The sequence below is a fragment of the Hermetia illucens genome, chromosome 1, assembly GCF_905115235.1.
Source record: "Hermetia illucens chromosome 1, iHerIll2.2.curated.20191125, whole genome shotgun sequence".
Taxonomy (NCBI): Eukaryota; Metazoa; Arthropoda; class Insecta; order Diptera; family Stratiomyidae; genus Hermetia; species Hermetia illucens.
In genome coordinates, this window is record NC_051849.1 from 174779518 (window position 1) to 174798057 (window position 18540).

The 18540-nt window shown below is 41.7% G+C and overlaps 1 protein-coding gene across 2 annotated transcripts; it reads right to left on the reverse strand.

The window, feature by feature from the left end:
* Nucleotides 1–12346: 12346 nt before the first annotated feature.
* On the reverse strand, nucleotides 12347–17781 carry LOC119646834 (probable cytochrome P450 6d5). 2 transcript variants are annotated; one of them, XM_038047451.1, is made up of 7 exons: nucleotides 17659–17781; nucleotides 13955–14499; nucleotides 13680–13832; nucleotides 13451–13623; nucleotides 13105–13338; nucleotides 12781–13029; nucleotides 12347–12608 (listed from the first exon to the last, which is right to left on the reverse strand). In XM_038047451.1, the coding sequence occupies exons 2-7, from the start codon at nucleotides 14476–14478 to the stop codon at nucleotides 12445–12447; spliced, it is 1497 nt and encodes a 498-aa protein (XP_037903379.1). In that variant the 5' UTR covers nucleotides 14479–14499; nucleotides 17659–17781; the 3' UTR covers nucleotides 12347–12444. The 2 variants fall into 2 exon arrangements, with proteins under 2 accessions (XP_037903379.1, XP_037903378.1); XM_038047450.1 differs by having other exon boundaries at nucleotides 13433–13623.
* Between the last annotated feature and the right edge of the window lie 759 nt (nucleotides 17782–18540).

The following is an 18540-nucleotide window of genomic DNA, read 5'->3' on the forward strand; positions in this document are numbered from 1 at the left end:
ACTTTTACGAAACTGGAATAAATGCCCTTGTATCTCGTTGGGAGAAGTGCATTGAAGCTGCTGGTTCTTATTTTTGACTAATAAAATTAATTTTCATAAAAGTTATAGTTTTTTGAAATTTTACTCAAATATCCGACATTTCATTTGCAACAACCTAATATCTACGGTCGCTATGATCCGCGGGAATTCGCAATAAAGTGACACGAAGTTAGCGTTAGATTTCCGATTTATATTTTCTTAGGAAAACCTGTCCTACTGCTGAATCTTTGCTGATTTCATCTTATCGCTACTTTTTTCTTGTAAGGATTTTCATTTTATTTCGAATGTAACGCTGAATTGGCACTTTTCAATCTCTACACAAATTAAAGCGCCGAAGAATTATGAAGCGATCTAATGGTGACTTTTCAAATATTTGATTCTCAGTGAGTTGTATTATTTTTAATAGATTTGAATCTAATTTAACTTTATTAATTCCAAATTACGGAACTACCCAGTTTTTTGTATAGAATTACGTAAAATGAAATTTACACGCACTTCTCTTACACCAATTGAATGACCGAAATTTGATATTTGGTTTGATATATATATACACTTTTCTTCCCTGTAGATCACCAAATCAAAGGCATTGGTTTATGTTTTCAGAAACGCGTCGACAATACCTGTAATGAAAAAGCAAAATTAAAGATCAAAACTTACTAACGAAAAATGGGACAGAATTTGTTTTCATCCACTACTTAGGCGGAAAATATGAACACCATAATGGTGACTCTATGAGAAAATGCTAAACAGATTTTTCTTCTTTTTCTGCGCTTAGTATATCCATCAATCAGTTTCTAAGGTGTCTGTCTGTCTGTCTGTCTGTTTTTGTTTCTTCTTTCTTCTTCTTTCCGATGGCTGCAATCATTTTTTCGATTTCGGTCCATATTACCATTGCTTTCACCACAAGTTCCATTATATTTTCGGGTGTAAAGTCGTGTTCTGTATCCTCTGCAATGTTTGAGCACTTTGGGCAATATGGCGAATCATCATGCCCAAATTGATACAGATATGCTCGATAGCCTCCGTGTCCGCTCAAGAATTGAGTTAGGTCGAAACCTACTTCGACGTGGGGTCGCTTGATCCATTTCCGGATATTCCATATGATTTTTTGAGTCCAGCGGTCTTTCCCCACTCTCTTGGCATTCCGCGACAGATCCAGTTCATGCGAACTGCCGCCGACAGGCAGGAGATTCTTCGGTGAGATACGTTCGATCGTAAAGACGTTGTATTTCTGTTGCTAGAATTGCAATCGGAACTATACCTGCTATCATGCAAGTTGCTTCATTGGATATAGTTTTCTAAGCCCAACATGTTCGGGGTACACTTATGCAATACGCAGCTCAAATCTTTCTTTTATTTGCTATATTTTCCAATGCATCTGACCATACTGGTGCTGCATACAGGAGGATCGAACTGACCACTTTCGAAATAAGAAGTCGACGGCTCGGCCTTGCGCCACGTATATTTGGTAGCATTCTCGCAATCACACGCCACACCAGTAGGAAAGTCTAGGGTCAGTACTCCGTCATACATAATAATCCACAAGAGTGGCCCTAGGACAGACCCTTGTGGAACACCGCATGTCGTTTGGTATGATTTCATTCCTTCATTTGATTCGCAGCACGGAATCCTATCGAAGTCGGCAACGATATGGCACCAGGTACTTCGCCACGCCTCAAGCGGAATTAAAGGCATTCTTTACATCAAGTGTAATCACTCCACAATATTTGCCCTCGTCAAGTGCGGTCTTAGCTGTGTTAGCTACTAGGACAAGTGCATCCGCTGTAGACCTCCTCTTTCGAAAACAGAACCGATTTTGGGACAGCCCGCCATCCTTTTCGGCAATTAGAATTAATCTGTTGTAGATTACTCGTTCGAATAGTTTGCCAGTATTATTTAGAAGCCATATCGGCCTGTAGCACGAAGCTTCAGTTTATTTGGTTTGGGGACTGGTATTGATATATGCTCCTTCCATAGTATAGAAAATGCTCCTTTTTAAGGTTTTGTGTGAAACAAAACCTTATTAGAATCGAGACGGTGTCTGTCTGTCCGTCTGTCCGTCTGTCTGTCTGTCTGTCTGTCTGTCTGTCACACCCGATTTATTCGGAAATGACTAAACCGATTGTCACGAAAATTGGTGAGAGTATGTAATCTGGTGATCCCTTTACATGCAATAAGTGGCGCCATCTTGTGTTAAGTTTAAGGGGGGGCTCCCCATACATATGAATGGAGGGTGCACATTTTTTTTTCACAGAATGTAGCCATGTAGGGTATCAAATGAAAGGTCTCAATTAGTACTTTTCGAATCTGGTTCAATATTTGATATTGGGTGAAACATAGGGGAGTGAGGGTTCAAAATATGACCCACAAAAAGTGTAACAGGTCTCGTTCTCCGAACCTATCCAACCAAAAAATCTGAAAAAAATCACAGTGGTGCATCTCTACGAAATCTAGGCCTCAAAATATATCCGGTTCCGATATCTGCACAAATAAAGTTAATAGTAGTATATTTCCACATTTTAGAAATTTACCCGGCAACCCCCCTTATGTTCATCCTAGAAGTACAAAATTTGGCATGCGTGTAATGAAGAACATAATGCACAGTTTGGTCACGTTTGAAGAAAATCCAACCATTACTAACAAAGTTATAGGGGGTGAAACTTTACAATTTTTTGTGAATTTCGTGCACTCTACAACCTGCATGACGTCATCATCACATATCAATTCGTAAATACCACAACGAAATGAATTCTTATGAATTGGGTCGCATAGAATTATCTTGTTTTAGTTTTTTAGTTATTTGTCAGCCAGACATGTGTGTATGTAGGTATATAATAGATGCGTGCTAATGAACTTTGCGGGTAGTGCCTAATTCAAATAGATATAAGAAGTAAATCGGAAATATGGGTACGATCAATTTATATACGTGCATATATGTGTACAGTATTCGGTAATAGGGAGTTTGTTTGTTTAGGGTGAGTGTGATATCTATGGCTGTAATATGTACGTATGTCTCGTAGTTTGGAAAAATATGAAGGATTATGTTGAATTTGTAGCTATATACGGACGGAAAAATGTGCGTTGAAGTTTCTCACATAAGATGAACACAAAACCTTTATACCCGAAGCGCGAGCTTCCGGTATTCCGACTTGTTTAGTACAAACGTGTATGATATTTAAAGTTTTTTTATTAAAATCAATTTACTGTCTGTCTGTCCGTCTGTCTGTCTCTTGTCAGGAGTGGCCAGATCTCCCATCAGGCGCGACCCCAGCTGGCGGATTTGGACATACCTATTGATGTGTAAATATGTGTTCATGCACTTTCCTTTTCTGACTGTGCATGGGCTAGTGTTTGCTCATCTCTGGTGCCTGGACCAAAATGGCTATGGGAGGGACTCCCAGAAAATAAAACCAACATGAACGAATTGAGAAGGAGTAAAGTTACAGTGCAGGGGCTCGGAACCCCAGTAAAGGCGACTTTTGGTCCCGGCTGTCGATATCCCTCGACAGCAGTGCCTCGGTGGTGGAGAACTTGGCCACCGTTGCATCTAATACTACAAGTGTTTTAGATTTGGAGAAGGAGGGGTTCAAACGAAGCACAACTCTGTCAAGAACACCAATTGCAAAGGTAAAGAATGATGGGCTAACAGAAGATAGCTGGCCAAAAAAGGCGATTTCGACACCCATCGGATTTGATCAAGAGGTACTCCAGCAGTAGCAAATAGATCCATCCAGGAGAAGCTCATCGATTTTACGATCGCCTCCAATACCAAAGCCGGCAAAAGAGAAAGTCCAGGGAAGCTCAGTAATTAAAAAAGACGAAAGAGTCAGTAAAAGGAGTAATCTGGCCAAGACTCACCGAGAACAGAGCCCTGAGCCAAAAGAATTACATTTTATGCAGCTTTGGGCTAAAACAGTAGAGCTGTCCGAATTCATCAAGGACAAGCACAACGTGCACCAAGCCATAAAGAACATGGTGAGAGCCATCAGGGTGCTTTACAGTAGGTCCCAGGAAGAAGTCAGAAAGCCTAAGGAAAAGCCGAACATTCCAGCCAGAACAGTGTCACAGGCGACCTAAGTGACACCAAAGCACAAGGTCATCGATCTTCGATCAAGTAAGCGAGTGCGAGACAAAGAGGGCGAAGCTTTGGAGAATCAACAGGCACCAAAAAGGAAGAAATGAGTCTCGACCAGTCCAACAAACGGAACTAAAAGTTCGGAAGGGCCCAAAGTGTCCAAAGTAGGAACGTTGGCTAGCGAAGCGACACCGAGAGAAAATAAGAGCGGCGGTTGGACTAAGGTCGTGAACAAGAAAAGAGACAAGAAACCAAAGATGCGAACTCGCCCGGAGGCAACTGTAATCTCCAGCAAAGGACATCTAACGTATGCGGAGATAATGAAGAAGGTGAAATCTGACCCTGACCTAAAAGAACTAGGCGGAAAATCCGGAGGACCCAGAAAGGGGATCTCATGTTTGAACTGAAAAAATCCAGCGTGGGGAAAACTGACGGCTTTCGTAACCAAGTTTTAAACTCACTTAGGGAGAATGTCGCGGTTCGTTCCCAAAAACATGAGATCTATATCCAGTGCAAGGATCTCGATGATGTAACATCCAGTGAAGAGATCTCCACTGCCTTGAAGCAACAATTCAAGTTGGAGGAATTCAGCGAAGGATCTATCATGAGCCTAAGAAAAGCGTATGGTGGTACTCAAACGGCCACAATGCGACTGCAATGGAGTCAGCGCAGAAGTTGTTGGCCGTGGGGAAGGTTCGAATTGGATGGGTTGTTTGCCGGCTAAAGGAGCAGATCTCTTTAAAGAGGTGCTTGAAATGCCTAATGTTTGGACACTTCGCGAAGGGATACACTAGCGGCAGCGATCGGTCCGATCGATGTCGGAGGTGTGGCAAGAGGATTATTGGAAACTCACTTTAATCTTTCTTTTTTAACATAGAGGTGTATTTAAAGCTATTTTATTAAAATCAGTTTACTGTCTGTCTATCTGACTGCCTGTCTGTCCGTCACACGTATTTTTCTTGGAGACGGTTATAGCGATTGGCATCAAATTTGGTAGAAAGGTGGGAATTGTGAACGCTCACGCATACAGTGAGTTACATAATTTTATGACGAATTTAAATAGGGGTCCCCATACATGCAAAAGGGGGGTGTAAATTTGTTTTTCATCAAATATAGTCATCTGGGATATCAAATTAAAGGTCTTGGTTAGTACTTTTCGAAGCCGGCCTTAGTTTTGACATGTGTTGGGAGTGTGGGGTTGAAAGTGATCATTCCTTTAAGGAGGCGATTCTCAGAAACTGCCCAACCAAAAAATTTTAAAAAAATCAGGAGGCTGCCACTATATGGTTCCTGGGTTCTGAAATACCTTCCATACTGATATCTGTACAAATAAATTTAATAATAGTATATTACTATAATTTTTAGTAATTGGCTGCAAACCCCCCTTAAGTTCACCACAAAATTATAGAGTATAATATAGAGCATGATCACACCAAGTTTGGTGGAAATTGCACTACTACTAAGGAAGTTATAATACGTCAAAATTGTCGCTTCTTCGCAAATTGAAGATAATGAATGTCAATATCATCCGAAAGTGGATATTGTCCTATAATATATGCATATATTACGTGCTACGTACTAAGAAATACACAAAACCTTTGTAACTAGCTTCCGGTTTCCCGACTTGTTTTTGATTACTTTTTGAAAATAATATCGTGAAGGTGATCTCCGTCCTGGTCAATACATTGCGAGAGTCGAAATCGAAAGTTTTGTTCCACTTTGTCCAGCCTGCAAATCCCCCCGTATCTACCCACTGAGCGATCAATTTTCGATTAGGAACAGGACCTGCGGTGCTTTTAATGTTGTGTGTGTGTTTTTAATTTTTTTTTTTAAATGCATGCTGAGTTGCAATAATCCAACGATTGTTAGAAAAGTAAGTCGACACGGCGAACGTGCGCTCTTCTTTTGCCTACTGCATGGTCGTTACTAAATTAATCGTACAAAAAATGCTATGCTGCGCAATTTTGAATACGCACATGTTCACTTGCGTAAGATTAATTGTCACTGTGTGGCGCCCAATTCGAAAAAGATACTTCCCGCGCCACACGCTGTATTGTCAATACAGTAATTTCAAATTATTTGCGTAAATGGCTCTTTAGAAAATAGAGCGAAGTTGAATTTTTAACTATGTACACGCGGAACTGTTGTGCACTCACAGTTCCATAAGGAAACTCAAAACCTTACACACCTGAAAAATGCAGCTTATGGTTTCCTAACTTGTTTCCTTTTAATCGGCGGAAAGTTAGTATAGAAATAAATTTGCGGATAAAGCACATTGAATCCATGTAGAAACTTGTTTGCGTTAAAAGGACAAGGCCCCTTTGGCATGTTATACGACTATTACTTTGGTTGGCTGAAGGCTTGCTTCGGCAAATGCGTCATCTATAATAGTTGCTGTAATCTGATATCTCGAGTCAGATACTTTTGGTGCTTTGGCAGTCGATACAGACCCAATATTCAGAATAGACAGAGTTATATGTCTTACAATGAAACGATGGTAAACGCGTAACCCTGCGGCTACATGTGTAGAACAACGAGTTGAGGCTTCTTGTAAAGTTCTTAGAAAAGGGAGGTTTCACAGCATTAGGATAAAGAACTTGTAGGTGGATTTAAACCTTGCGAAGATATATGTAGATAGAAGACTATTTACTTGCAATTAAAGGCAACTTCTAGGAAATGGAGCTCGAAGCTATTTATCCCAATTTAAAATCGAATTATCTCCATAATATAATAGTTTCAAACTTTGTAGATGAAATGATTAGATCGATTGTAAGCCAGCATTTCCCGTTTCGAAAACGTAATTTCTATTCACAATATCTATCATTTTCAAAGGAAATTCACTGTATTTTGGGACAGGAGAGAGAGTATCAGAAATGTCATTGGTATTTGTTGATTTTTTTTTCAATTTTGTTTCGTTTCAACAGCAAAGGTGTATTTGCCTGGAAGAAACTATATCTGCCGTTTTTGGTCATAACTAGAATTCACCTCATCACTGCACTGTTCTTGGGGAACTCAACAGTTTCCCCAGCTAAAGTGAAAATTTCCTAAACTTCATCTTCAGTTCACGAAAAATTGCATACGTATGTAGGTATAACCTAAGCACTTGAAGCATATGAGTGTACAGTCTTCGCTAAAATTACTAAACTAAATGAAAAACTTTTCGCGTAACCAACAATATTTCAGGCATCTACCCTTATTCAGAAGAAACTAAGTTGAGCGAGACTCAAGCGAACTAAGGGATGTAAACGGTTTCAGTCGCATCCACGTAGTCACGAAATAAACTTTGTGAAAAGATTTTCTAGTAACGAGTTCAGTTGTTTGCGATGAAACTTTCAACCCATTTTTGAGTGATACACGAAATTGCCACCCTTTTAGTTGAAAATTCAAGCCCTTAGTTGAAGAAAAAGGAATAAAAGGAAAACCTGAAAACTTTATACTTGAAAACACCACGTTCTTGAAAAGAAGAATTAAGAGGACACATGTACATGACATATGTGGATAAGATATTCATATATGAATAGAAAATTTCTATAATATAATATCATATTTAGAAAAATCCGGAAAGAGTTTTACCCCTCTTGTGGTTCATCTATTTATTGAGTTTTTTTTTACTTATTTAGTGTAGGTACCAATGCCTTAAATGTGTAGTGAAATTTTCGGTGTCTTTGGATCTTTGTCCACTAGTCACAGCTTACCCTAAAATGTGTGAATCTGGAAGCCATGTAAATACATGGTATGTAGGTAGGTATCAGTGACCGTTCCGAGGAGCCCAATTACCGCTGTGGTGCGCCGCTTTGATGCCACAAACATATTGTAAATGCTGTTATGGGAGCAGGGAGTCGGCTCGGATCTTTAGAGCAAGCCCGTAGCATTCACGAAAGAAAACAGCTCTCCCACTCTGCAGCTAGAAATTTCTCTGAGGCCCCCACAGAATGATTTACCCAGTGTCCGTAGTCTGACTCTAGCTAGAGCTGGGCAATCGAGGAGAAAGTGCATGAGGGTTTTCCTTCCTTCTTCGCAGCTTCGACAGTGCGAATTGGAGGGTATGGCGAGCCTGACGGCATTATTCCCTATGAGCCAGTGCCACATGCAGACCGCCGTAATCTGGAATGTCTGTCACAGGAGCTCTCGAGATCGAGCACAGCTCGTAAGCTTTCGCCATCTAAGTCCCGCGGCTGCTAGGCAGTGCGAGTAGACTCGGCCCCTGACAGCCGCCAACGAAACATGAACTGTATTCACCGAAGGACTACAAAGAGCAGAGCCTCGCCTGGCCAACCCGTCAGCCCACTCATTCCCCTCTACGTTCCTATTCCCGGGAATCTAGAGGACGGTGACCCTGAGCGTGCCGCCCAGACGGTTCAGCGCATCTCTGCCCTGCCCCACTAGCCTGGAATATGTCGTCGCTGATTACAAGGCCTTGATGGCCGCTTGGCTGTCAGTCAGAATGGCTACGTTACGCTTGGGGCTCGAATCTCGCTCCAGCCATCGACAGACTTCGAATATAGCCAATACTTCTGCTTGGTATACACTGGCGAAACCTGGGAGAGCATACGACTTGGATATACTTTGTGTATTCGAGAAAACCCCCACGCCGATTCCACAGGCCATCTTTGATCCATCGGTAAAGAATACTGATTCATAACCTTGCAACACGCCGCCGGTCTTTCACTTTGCCCGGGTTGGGAAGTCCACAGCAAAGTTTCTCGTTAAGTCCAGCTTACATGTGGCATAGTCCGTGGGGAATGGCCAGATTTCCCGAGGTACTTCGTCTAGGATGTTGCTGTGGCCGTACTAGTCTGACGGCAGTGCACACTGCAACGTATTTAATGTGGAGACCTAGGGGGAGGAGATGCAGGAGTACATTGAGAGCGTCTACCGGGAAGGACTGCAGAGCCCCAGTAGCACCTGCACACGCAATTCTTTGAATCCTATTAAGCTTGATCCTATTGTATTTTTTGTTCAAAGCTTGCCAGGGCGAAAGCATCCCTGATACTAATATCACCCAGTCGTCGGCATATGCCACCCCACTGCTGTCCAATGTTCGTGAAATTTCGTCCATTACTATTAACCAGAGCACCGGAAAGATGGCCCCACCCTGCGGCGTGCCTCTGTTAACAGCTCTGGTCAAGTGGTTGCCTCTCAGATCTGACTGGATTATCCTGGTACTTAGCATGGATATAATCCAATGCGTAAGATACCCCTCCAATTCAATACCGGTCAAGGCTTCCTTAATGGCGTTGGTACTAATGTTGTTAAAAGCTCCCTTATGCCATTTGGGGCTGGAGGTTTATATGCGGAGAAGCTGTTTATAGCCCAGCCGATCTTATTCTCGGTAATTACCGTTTTGATAGTTTCGCACAGCTGGGGTGGCTGCAAACCCTCTAAGCAAGGTTCTGACTCACAGTCCTCCTCGCTGGCGGGAAAGTGCGTTTGAACCAGCAGCTCCAAGATTTCACTAGAAGATTCCGTACAGGAGCCTTCCGACTTTTTAAGAAAGGATGGACTCTTATGTTCCTTGGACAGAATCTTACCGAGCCTCTCGGATTCACTGGTGCTTTTGATGTTCTGACAATAGTCCAACCAAGAACGCCCCTTGGCGGTCCTGATGGCCGACTTGTACTTTAGAGATCTTCATTCCACCATGGCGGCAGTTTCTTTTTGCTATACTTAGTAGGGTACGAGACTTTAAAGGCGGTATCGAATGCCTTTTGCAAAGCCCCGACCTTTGACTCCAGTTCATCTGTCGTGTCAGTCTTACCAATTTGCGCATCAGAGAGTTCGTTCTTAATTACTTGACCAAACTTTCTCCAGTCGAACCGAGTTTTAGACTGGAAAGTATCCAACGGTGTTCAGAGAAGGATCTCTGGTCGCACAGTCTCCAGTCCACCATCCTAAGAATCCCATTGTCGGTTATTAGGGTGATATCATGGACCTCCCATCAACCCTCACAGTTCTCCGAGCAGGGGAAATGGAAGGTTGGTGTACTGCCCCTGTTACGTACCGATAGATTTGAAGTAATAATAAAATCAAAGAACGAATCACCGCTTTCGTTGATTTCGGAGCTGTCTCAAAGCGTATGGCTTGCATTCGCCTCGCAGCCTATCAGCAAGTCTGCTTTCTTTGTTGTTATGGTGTTCGTCAGATGCTGTAGTTCTTCTGGCGGAGCTGATCGGTCATGAGCCATGTAAGCCGAGGAAATATACACGTTCTCTGCCCCCGCCTGTTCGAGGTTAACCACAACTAAGTCACTGGAACTCAGGTCCGGGCACAGGAAAGCGTGAAGACTCTTCCTCGCAAGAATACATGCTCTAGGTCTATCCTGATCAGGGTCTCCTGTGCTGTGGAATAAATTAAAATATTTGCTTTAGATCCCTTTGATGGTTCGGTCGTTTCCGACCCAGGGCTCCTGTATTAATGCGATCTCGATGTCTTCCTCTAAGAGGAAGGCGAGCAGATTAGCCGAGGCGCAATTCGAGTGCTGCAGATTTATCTGCGTTACTCTCAGCATGATCTGCTTGCGTAGGGGGTTTGTCAGCCCCCGTCGGACCGTTGATCGTCATCTCCTCCAACAGCTCGTTGGTGGCGTCGATTGGGTCTAGGTCGTCGTCCGGTTTTGCACAGCGGAACACTTTTATTTGGCATTCCTGACTCCGAACCACACTTTATAGGAGTAGTACAGGCTGGTTGTTTATCTGAGGTTCCTCCTCCTTGATAACAACCCAGTCGTCCATGGGAATCCCGGGGTTGTGAAGGCGCAGGAAATGGAAGAGCTTGTGCTTCTCCATGCGGATTTTCGGCAACCAGATGCGAGCGACCGGTCTCCTGGGAATCTCGTCGTAGGGGATGATCTTAAACTTAACGCCCTCCCAGGCGTCGCTGATCTTACCGAGGGACCCACGGACCACCTGAGATGAATCAAAGTGGGGGGTGAGTCCCGGGTGCTTGCCTCCGGTCTCCAGGATATGCTCATAGACCATGCCCGACAGTCTAGCCTGAACACTGGTCCAAACCTCCAGCGTTAGTTTGCCGCTAGCAGAATTGCCATCCGCCAGCGCCACACGTAAGGACTTCGCAGTATGTGGCCCGCCGGCTGACAGTTGCTGTACAATTTCCTTCGGATGTTGTTTAGCGTCTGCGCTCTTGCCCACTCTGCTCCGCTTCTTATCTTTTTCGGCCTCGTCTTGAGATCGATTGCGTTTTAGAGCGATGGACTTCGCCTTCTGCTCGTCAGCCAGGCGTTTGCTATTGTATTTATCAACAATCGCCTAGTGTTTGCCGAGGTCTTTTTCATCCCGCTCGTCGACAGTACCGGCCTCTTTATTCTTAGAAATATTGCTGAGAATATGCATGGTACCAGAAGTACTGGCTCTTGAGCAGGACACCCGTGGACCTTCGCTTCTTAGCCGGTTTCCGGCAACCGACATTCTTGTCGGTTTTCGCTTTCGAAAGATCCCCCGACGCTGAGGGCTTCGGGTCAGGAGTACTATGTCTGGTACTCGCTACACCCAGCTTGACGGAAGTGGGTTCCAGGCTGGAAGCCACTAGTCCGTCTGATGCCTCGCTCCGGGAGGTCCCTGCGGTTGGTTTCAGCACAACGGTGCTACGGCTGGCACCGAGTATATTGCTCTCGACGGCCACTGTCTCCTGGCTGGAGGCCAGCACCTCGTCCTCCGATGATGCGACTGCCATCATCGCCTCCTCTTCTATCGTCGTTTTTGCTTGTTTGATAATTGAGTCCATGTCTTGGTCCTACGAGTAGTCCGGGAAGAATGTCCACCCTGGCTGGCCCGGCCACCAGGGTAAGGGTCTTATTTGAAACTGAAGGTGCCCAAGGTATTCAGAGTTCACATACTAAAGACCAGCCCTCGGCGTATACTGACGATCCCCGGGTTGCTGTTTCAGTCCATCCCACCGCCAGGTCTACTTGCCCCTAACACATGACAAACAGACAAGCAGATCCTCGTCAGTTGGATGAGCTTACTCCCAGTCCGCGCCTACACACTCTTGGCCCGCCCGAAGACGGTTGTTAGCGGCCACCACGCGGAGGTGGCCCGCCTATGGACGCATCAGGCATCAGATCTTCTGTGCCGATGTTCTCCAGTTGCGGCGGGTAGCATCAGGGCGGTTAGGGTTGGCAAGAACAATAGGCCAACACGCCTGAGTGCTCAGTAGTTATAGCCTCTCCCCCACCACACATAGAAACACACACACAATGTTAAAATTAAACATTCATTGACTGACTAAGAGATTTATTGTTTCATTTCAAAGGAGTTACTATTTGAAATTACACGAAGAGCATAATCAACACTTTATTGAAGACAGAATCAGGATTAATGAATGTTTTTGGATATTTTCAGTTTAATTCCACCTTTTGCCTTCAAAGACGTTGCGTAGTTATCAAACACAATTTCTCGCTTTTCCAGTGCAGTCAACTGAAATTTAGTCAGCAATCGAACCACGGCTACCTTGGCGCTGATTTTGGCCTGTCTCATCCCTGAAATATTGAAAAATGTAACTATTTATATGCAAACATCTTTAGATACAGAAGAAAGTTTGGATAGGTGAAAAGATTATATGCATCATTTGAAAAAGTAGCTGGATGGTACTTTATTTGATTTAATAGCAGGTTTGGAGAAGAGGCTTGTTAAAATTGGCTATTAACTTACCAATACATGTCCGTGGTCCATCTCCGAATGGGATGTAGGCATTCGCATTATATCTTTCGCTGCCTTCACGGAATCGTTCTGGTTCGAACTTCATTGGATCCGGGAAGTACTTTGGATCTCTATGGAATCCTAAGATGGATATTATTAGTTGAGTGTCTTCCTCGATGACAATATCACTGTTAGGGATCTTAAAAGGTTTGGTGCATTTCCGATTAAGAACAGGCAATGCTGGGTATTTGCGAGCAGCTTCTGTTGAAGGTAGATTGAAAAAGAAAAACTGTTTACTCTTATAAAAGTGTAACTGCATAGTTGAAAGGATGTTACCTTGAATGACCATATCTAAATATTCCATTTCTTGGATAGAATCATAACAGATGACTCCGTTGTGTTTCTCTAGTGCTTTATTAATATCTTCTTTCAATTTCTGCATAACTTCTTCGTTCTGGGTTAGTTCGTGCAAGCAACAAGCTATGGTAATCGCTGTAGTGTCAGAGCCGGCAATGAAGAAAAGAAGTGTCTGCGCGACAATCTGGTTCATTGTAAGTTTAACTTTCTTGCCTGAAGAAGTACGAATATATATCAAACTGATGAGTAGTAATAAGCAAATTATAGTTAATGCAGGACATTAATAAAGAAATTCAATTCAACTCACGGCTAATTGGACTAAGACCATTTTCTTCCCCTTCCAGTTCCCCTGTTTTTTGAAGCTGCATCAACATTTGCAAAAAATCATTCCTTTGGATGTTGTTTTCTTCTCGATTTTGAATTGTTTTCTGGATAATATCCCCCATCATATTCATAAATTTGTTGCTGAATCTATAGAGCTTGAGAAAATCGAAAAGTCTGATACCCAGAGGGTTTGAGACTTGTTGTCACTAGAAATAAATTTTGAAACATACTTTGGATAGAGGAACACGGTCGCCATTGTCAAATTGATCATGAAATCTTTCGAATTGATTTGGTCTCTACACTGGGCAAATATATTGGCATTGTCTTTGAAGCTATCCACGTCTAATCCAAAAAATATGGAAACAATGACATCGTTGGTGTATCTGCAGTTGAATCATAGATATTCATTTGATTTTAGACAGTTGTGCATTGAGGGACATATAGTATATTGAGAGAATGGTTTGTCTAGTATCTAAGTTAATAAAGGCTTTCTACGAGAACTCACTTGGTTGCCACTTCGTCCATATCAATAATACTATGACCGCTTTCTATTAAGTTTTCCAAATATTCTTCCATTCTATTTCCAACCAATTCGATTTCTGGCATCATCTTCTTTAACTTGCCCGATGTAAATGTTGGAGTGAGATTCGCTCGCAAATCTTTCCAATTTTTCCCTTCTAAACTGAAGAGGTTCGCAGATACAGGACTGCTTTCTTCATTTGAATGTACGCCACGATCATAAAAATTTTGGAAGTCGGTAACCAGAACCTTCTTTGCCAAGTCAGCATCACGGATTAAAATTGCAGGTCGGAAGAATAAATAAACACCTACAGCGGGTTCTTCCGATTTGTAATACAAATTTGCTGCTGAAAGTGCGAACGATTCATTCCGGTTGACGAAACCTTTCAAATTTCCGTAAATTAAGTGTGGTTTGATATATGGAATTCCACGGCGCTTCCAGTATCCATATATGTATTGATGGATAATAAAAATGGCTGCTAGTAGGAGCCCAAGTGTTACGAGGAACATTGTGACTGCTAAGATTCAATTCTGAAAACGTAAAAGGAAAAATATTTCATGTGAAACAGGTAATATTCGTATGCTGTGGGTCAGCGCAAAATAAATGGATTGTTCGATTGCGATTATCAAGACCTTTAATTAAACAAAATCATACCTAGCGGCAATATCAACAGAAGAATACAAAGAAGAAAAGGGAAAATATCAAACGGAAAGAAAACTATTCGGAAAGCTATGACGTCCAATTGAGATGTACTGACTATATTTTAGCGAACTACGAAAAACGACAAGCCTTTGGATGTCTGTCCTAGACCATATCCTGTAAAAGTGAAAACGACAACGTGATTGTCCCCAGCAGGATTCGGGAGAAGCGGCAGAATTAAGGAGAGTTGCTTGCTCCACAAGAGTTTTTACTCCAACACATACCGTGAAAATATTGGAACTAATAGATGCCTTACATGCCTGAGCGGAACGCACTGCATTAATGAAACTCCTGTTGATGTTATTAAATATCATTATCGCGCGTCCAAAAGCCGCTCCATGAAACGATCCAGTGCATCTAGGACCAAGAAGCCATCAGCTACGGACCAACCATTTGCAGTCAAGAAAGTATTGAGAAATACTGGGAGCCCACAAATGTTCTTTGACTTTAATAGTGTTGATTCTAACAAAGATGATAATAGACTGTAAGCTGGCTGCATTTACATGACTCGTTGCACAAAATTGTCCAAGGGGGCTTCTGCAGCCAATTACTGAAAATTATAGTAATATACTATTATTAACTTGATTTGAAGGGATATCGGTATGGAAGGTATTTCGAAGCCTAGGCACCATACAGTGACCGCCTCATGATTTTTTTCAGATTTTTGGCTTGGGCAGTTTCTGACAATGGCTCCGTTAAATAAAAGATCACTTTCGACCCCCCGAACTCCCCGCTTTTTCAACAAATGTTAAAACTAAGACCGGCTTCTGTAAGTACTAATCGAGACCTTTCATTTGATATGTATGGGGACCTCCCCTTAAATTCAACGTAATAAGATGTAACTCACTGTATGCGTGACCATTTTTTCCACCAAATTTGGTATCAATCGCTGTTACAGTCTCCGAGAAAAATGCGTGTGACGGACAGACAAACAGACGATTTTAATAAGGTTTTGTTTTACATAAAACCTTTAAAAAAACGCTGAACACGTGGAACTGGAATCCGAATGCTGCAAGCGAGAGACCAAACTAAACTTTTCAACGTCTGGCTAATCATCGTATACGCTCCAATGAAAGACAAAGGCCAATCAGCAAAAGATGAATTCTACAGTCAGCATGAGTCAGTATTTGATTCAATGTCTTCAAAAGATGTGAAAATAGTACCCGGGAGCTTCAACATAAAGATCGCAAATGACCTAGTCCACCGCAGAACTAGCGGCGGCCACAGCCTCCACAACACAACTACCGACAACAGAAGCAGATTCATAGAATTCGCTTGCATCAATAAAATGACAGCCTCATTGACTTGCTTCCCTCACCGAAGAATGCCAAAAAGAATATGGCCCTCTTTAGGAGGGACGAAAAGGCTACATAGAGTGTGGAGGACAGGAGAATTCCCAGGCACTTACTCAATGACATGGAAGAAGGTAAACTACAATGGAAACTTCGAAACAGATGGGAGGACTTAATGGAAAACGTCAGTTTTACATTACTCGATATCCGAAATTAGAGGATGGGGTCGCTGGACAGAGAAGAACAACAACCGCCATCGAACTGTAGCGCCATAGAAGGGGAAGAAGAACGGCTGGCGCCCATTAATTATCGCTTTTAATAATGTTTGCAAGAGATATTGGGATTGCAAATTATAGAAATTGATGCACAAAGTCTAGCGTGATAGACTGTCCTTCGTAATAACTGTAGCGAATGAAATCACTTTTCCTTAGTTAAAAAATACCGAAATTCTGCATGCAACCTACTTCACAAGATGCTACAGAAAAATATAAGGAATATTAGGAAGCTTTGCTATTTGGATTGCTTGCGCCGGCTTTCATGTAATCATGAAAATTGGAACTCTTTTTTCGATATGCCGCATTCCTACCGTCTTTATGGAGCCAGACCAGACTCTTAGTTCACGGCGCGGGACTCGCAGACGTCTATACTCAATCACGACTCTTTCGATGCACTTAGCTTAACTTTTGCAAACTATTTTGTCGGAAATAATCTGTTGCTCCATCCAATAAGTAGTTATCTTGCCATCCCTCAACAAGTCGGAAAACTGGAAGCTGGTCGTTTCAGGTATAAAGTCTTTTCCTATATGAGGAACTTTGAGTATGTGGTAGTTGCACAATTTAAAATTCATTTGGGTACGATTTTTTACCAGCCATTTACACAAATAATTTTTCCTGCACAGCACTTTATCGATTATAGTTAATTACATACGCGTCACACTAAGAGGTCAACATTATAAGCAAATGTAAAGAAGTTCACATAAAACAGAAACAAACAAGCAGGGATGCCGGAAGCTGGACGCTTCGGGTTTACACAAAACCTTAAAAAGGGCAAGCCGCCGAGTTTTATATAATAGTGAATCTCCTTCCCTTATAAACTTTCGATAAGGAGCTATTAAATTGGTTTCACTTCCGCTATACTCATAAATTACTTCTTAATTCGTTGGCCCCAAAAAGGAACCTCTTTCAGCGAGGAGGTGATCTCAAAGTCACCAAACAAAAGCGAACTCACATTTAACTTCATCTCTCTGTGGACAAGCCGACCTTATATACTCGGGAAGTATAATTGGGTTCTGCAATTTTGCAACATTGTCCACGAAAATGTTATTGTATTGCTAGAGGATAAACCCTTAGGAAAACTGCATGTAATTATGTGCTTAAATGAGCAGATAAATAGCATTTCAATTTTAATTACAAAATATTATAATTGATAAATGTATTTCCTCAAAGAACGTTATTTTGAATGCTTAAAATAGTTGTTGCAGGATTAACCGATGGTTTAGGCTATAAAAAGAGAAATTCATTGGGGTTTTTCAAACAACTTATTTTTTGTTTAATATCTGAAAATGGTGAATTTCCTTAAGTGCTATGATCTTTATATAATAATTTGCTTATAACTTGCACATGTTTTAATTAAGGAGACAAGGAATATTATGTCGATCGACGTTTTAAAGTTTCAAATTTTACAGCGAAATATACTTACCTAACTGCAAGTAATCAATAAATGCAAGGAATCAATGAATTATTGGAGGATTATTTTGCCACTTATTTCAAGAAACTGTTTGTCAACACTAAGTTTAATTTCGTTTATAAATCACAGCACCAACTTCTTCAGTTGTAAAACTGAGCTTTAGCCCGCAGTTTGGTCTTTCAGTCCTATCACTGAATACCGTGTAACAGACTGCGTTAAGTTTCGGCTCACACGCGCTTTTAAATTTTTACACAGTTTCAAGTTAGGTTACTCTCTTTGATACGAATTTTTCGTAACTTAAGAGTATCTGTGAAAATTATTTACGGAAGGTTATGGCTTTGACGAATTAATCACTATGAAGCGCGAGAATCCGAAATAGTGTGGTACCAATTCGCTGTTAGGGTTCCTATTTATATACAAAAATTTTTTTTTGTTTTGACAAAAACTGAGTGTCAAATCTATATCAATTGCTTCTTATCATATATTAGATGTCTTTCGTGCATTCTGGCATGACAATCATTTTCATAATATTATCAATGTCATGATGAATTTACAGTTAATGCTTAGATAACTAACAACCAATGTTATGACGCCTCTTCGGAAGTTTTGTGGCCCAGTGAACTGTATTGTTTTTAATTGAGTTGTAGATGACTTGCAATAACGAACGAAACGCAATCAGCAAAATTTTGTATATTCCAACTGTGGTCGTAAATAATTCGAAAGGGATTCAACCCTTAGTTATGGAATCATTCATTTTTCCTTTCATGAATCTTTCCCTTACACTGAGAAACGCTACTCGGAATTAACTGTTATCAAACTACCATAACTACTACAGCGATATGGTTTTACTTTCGTGATTTTGTTCCTTGGAATAATTTTGTGTCTCCTGTGCTT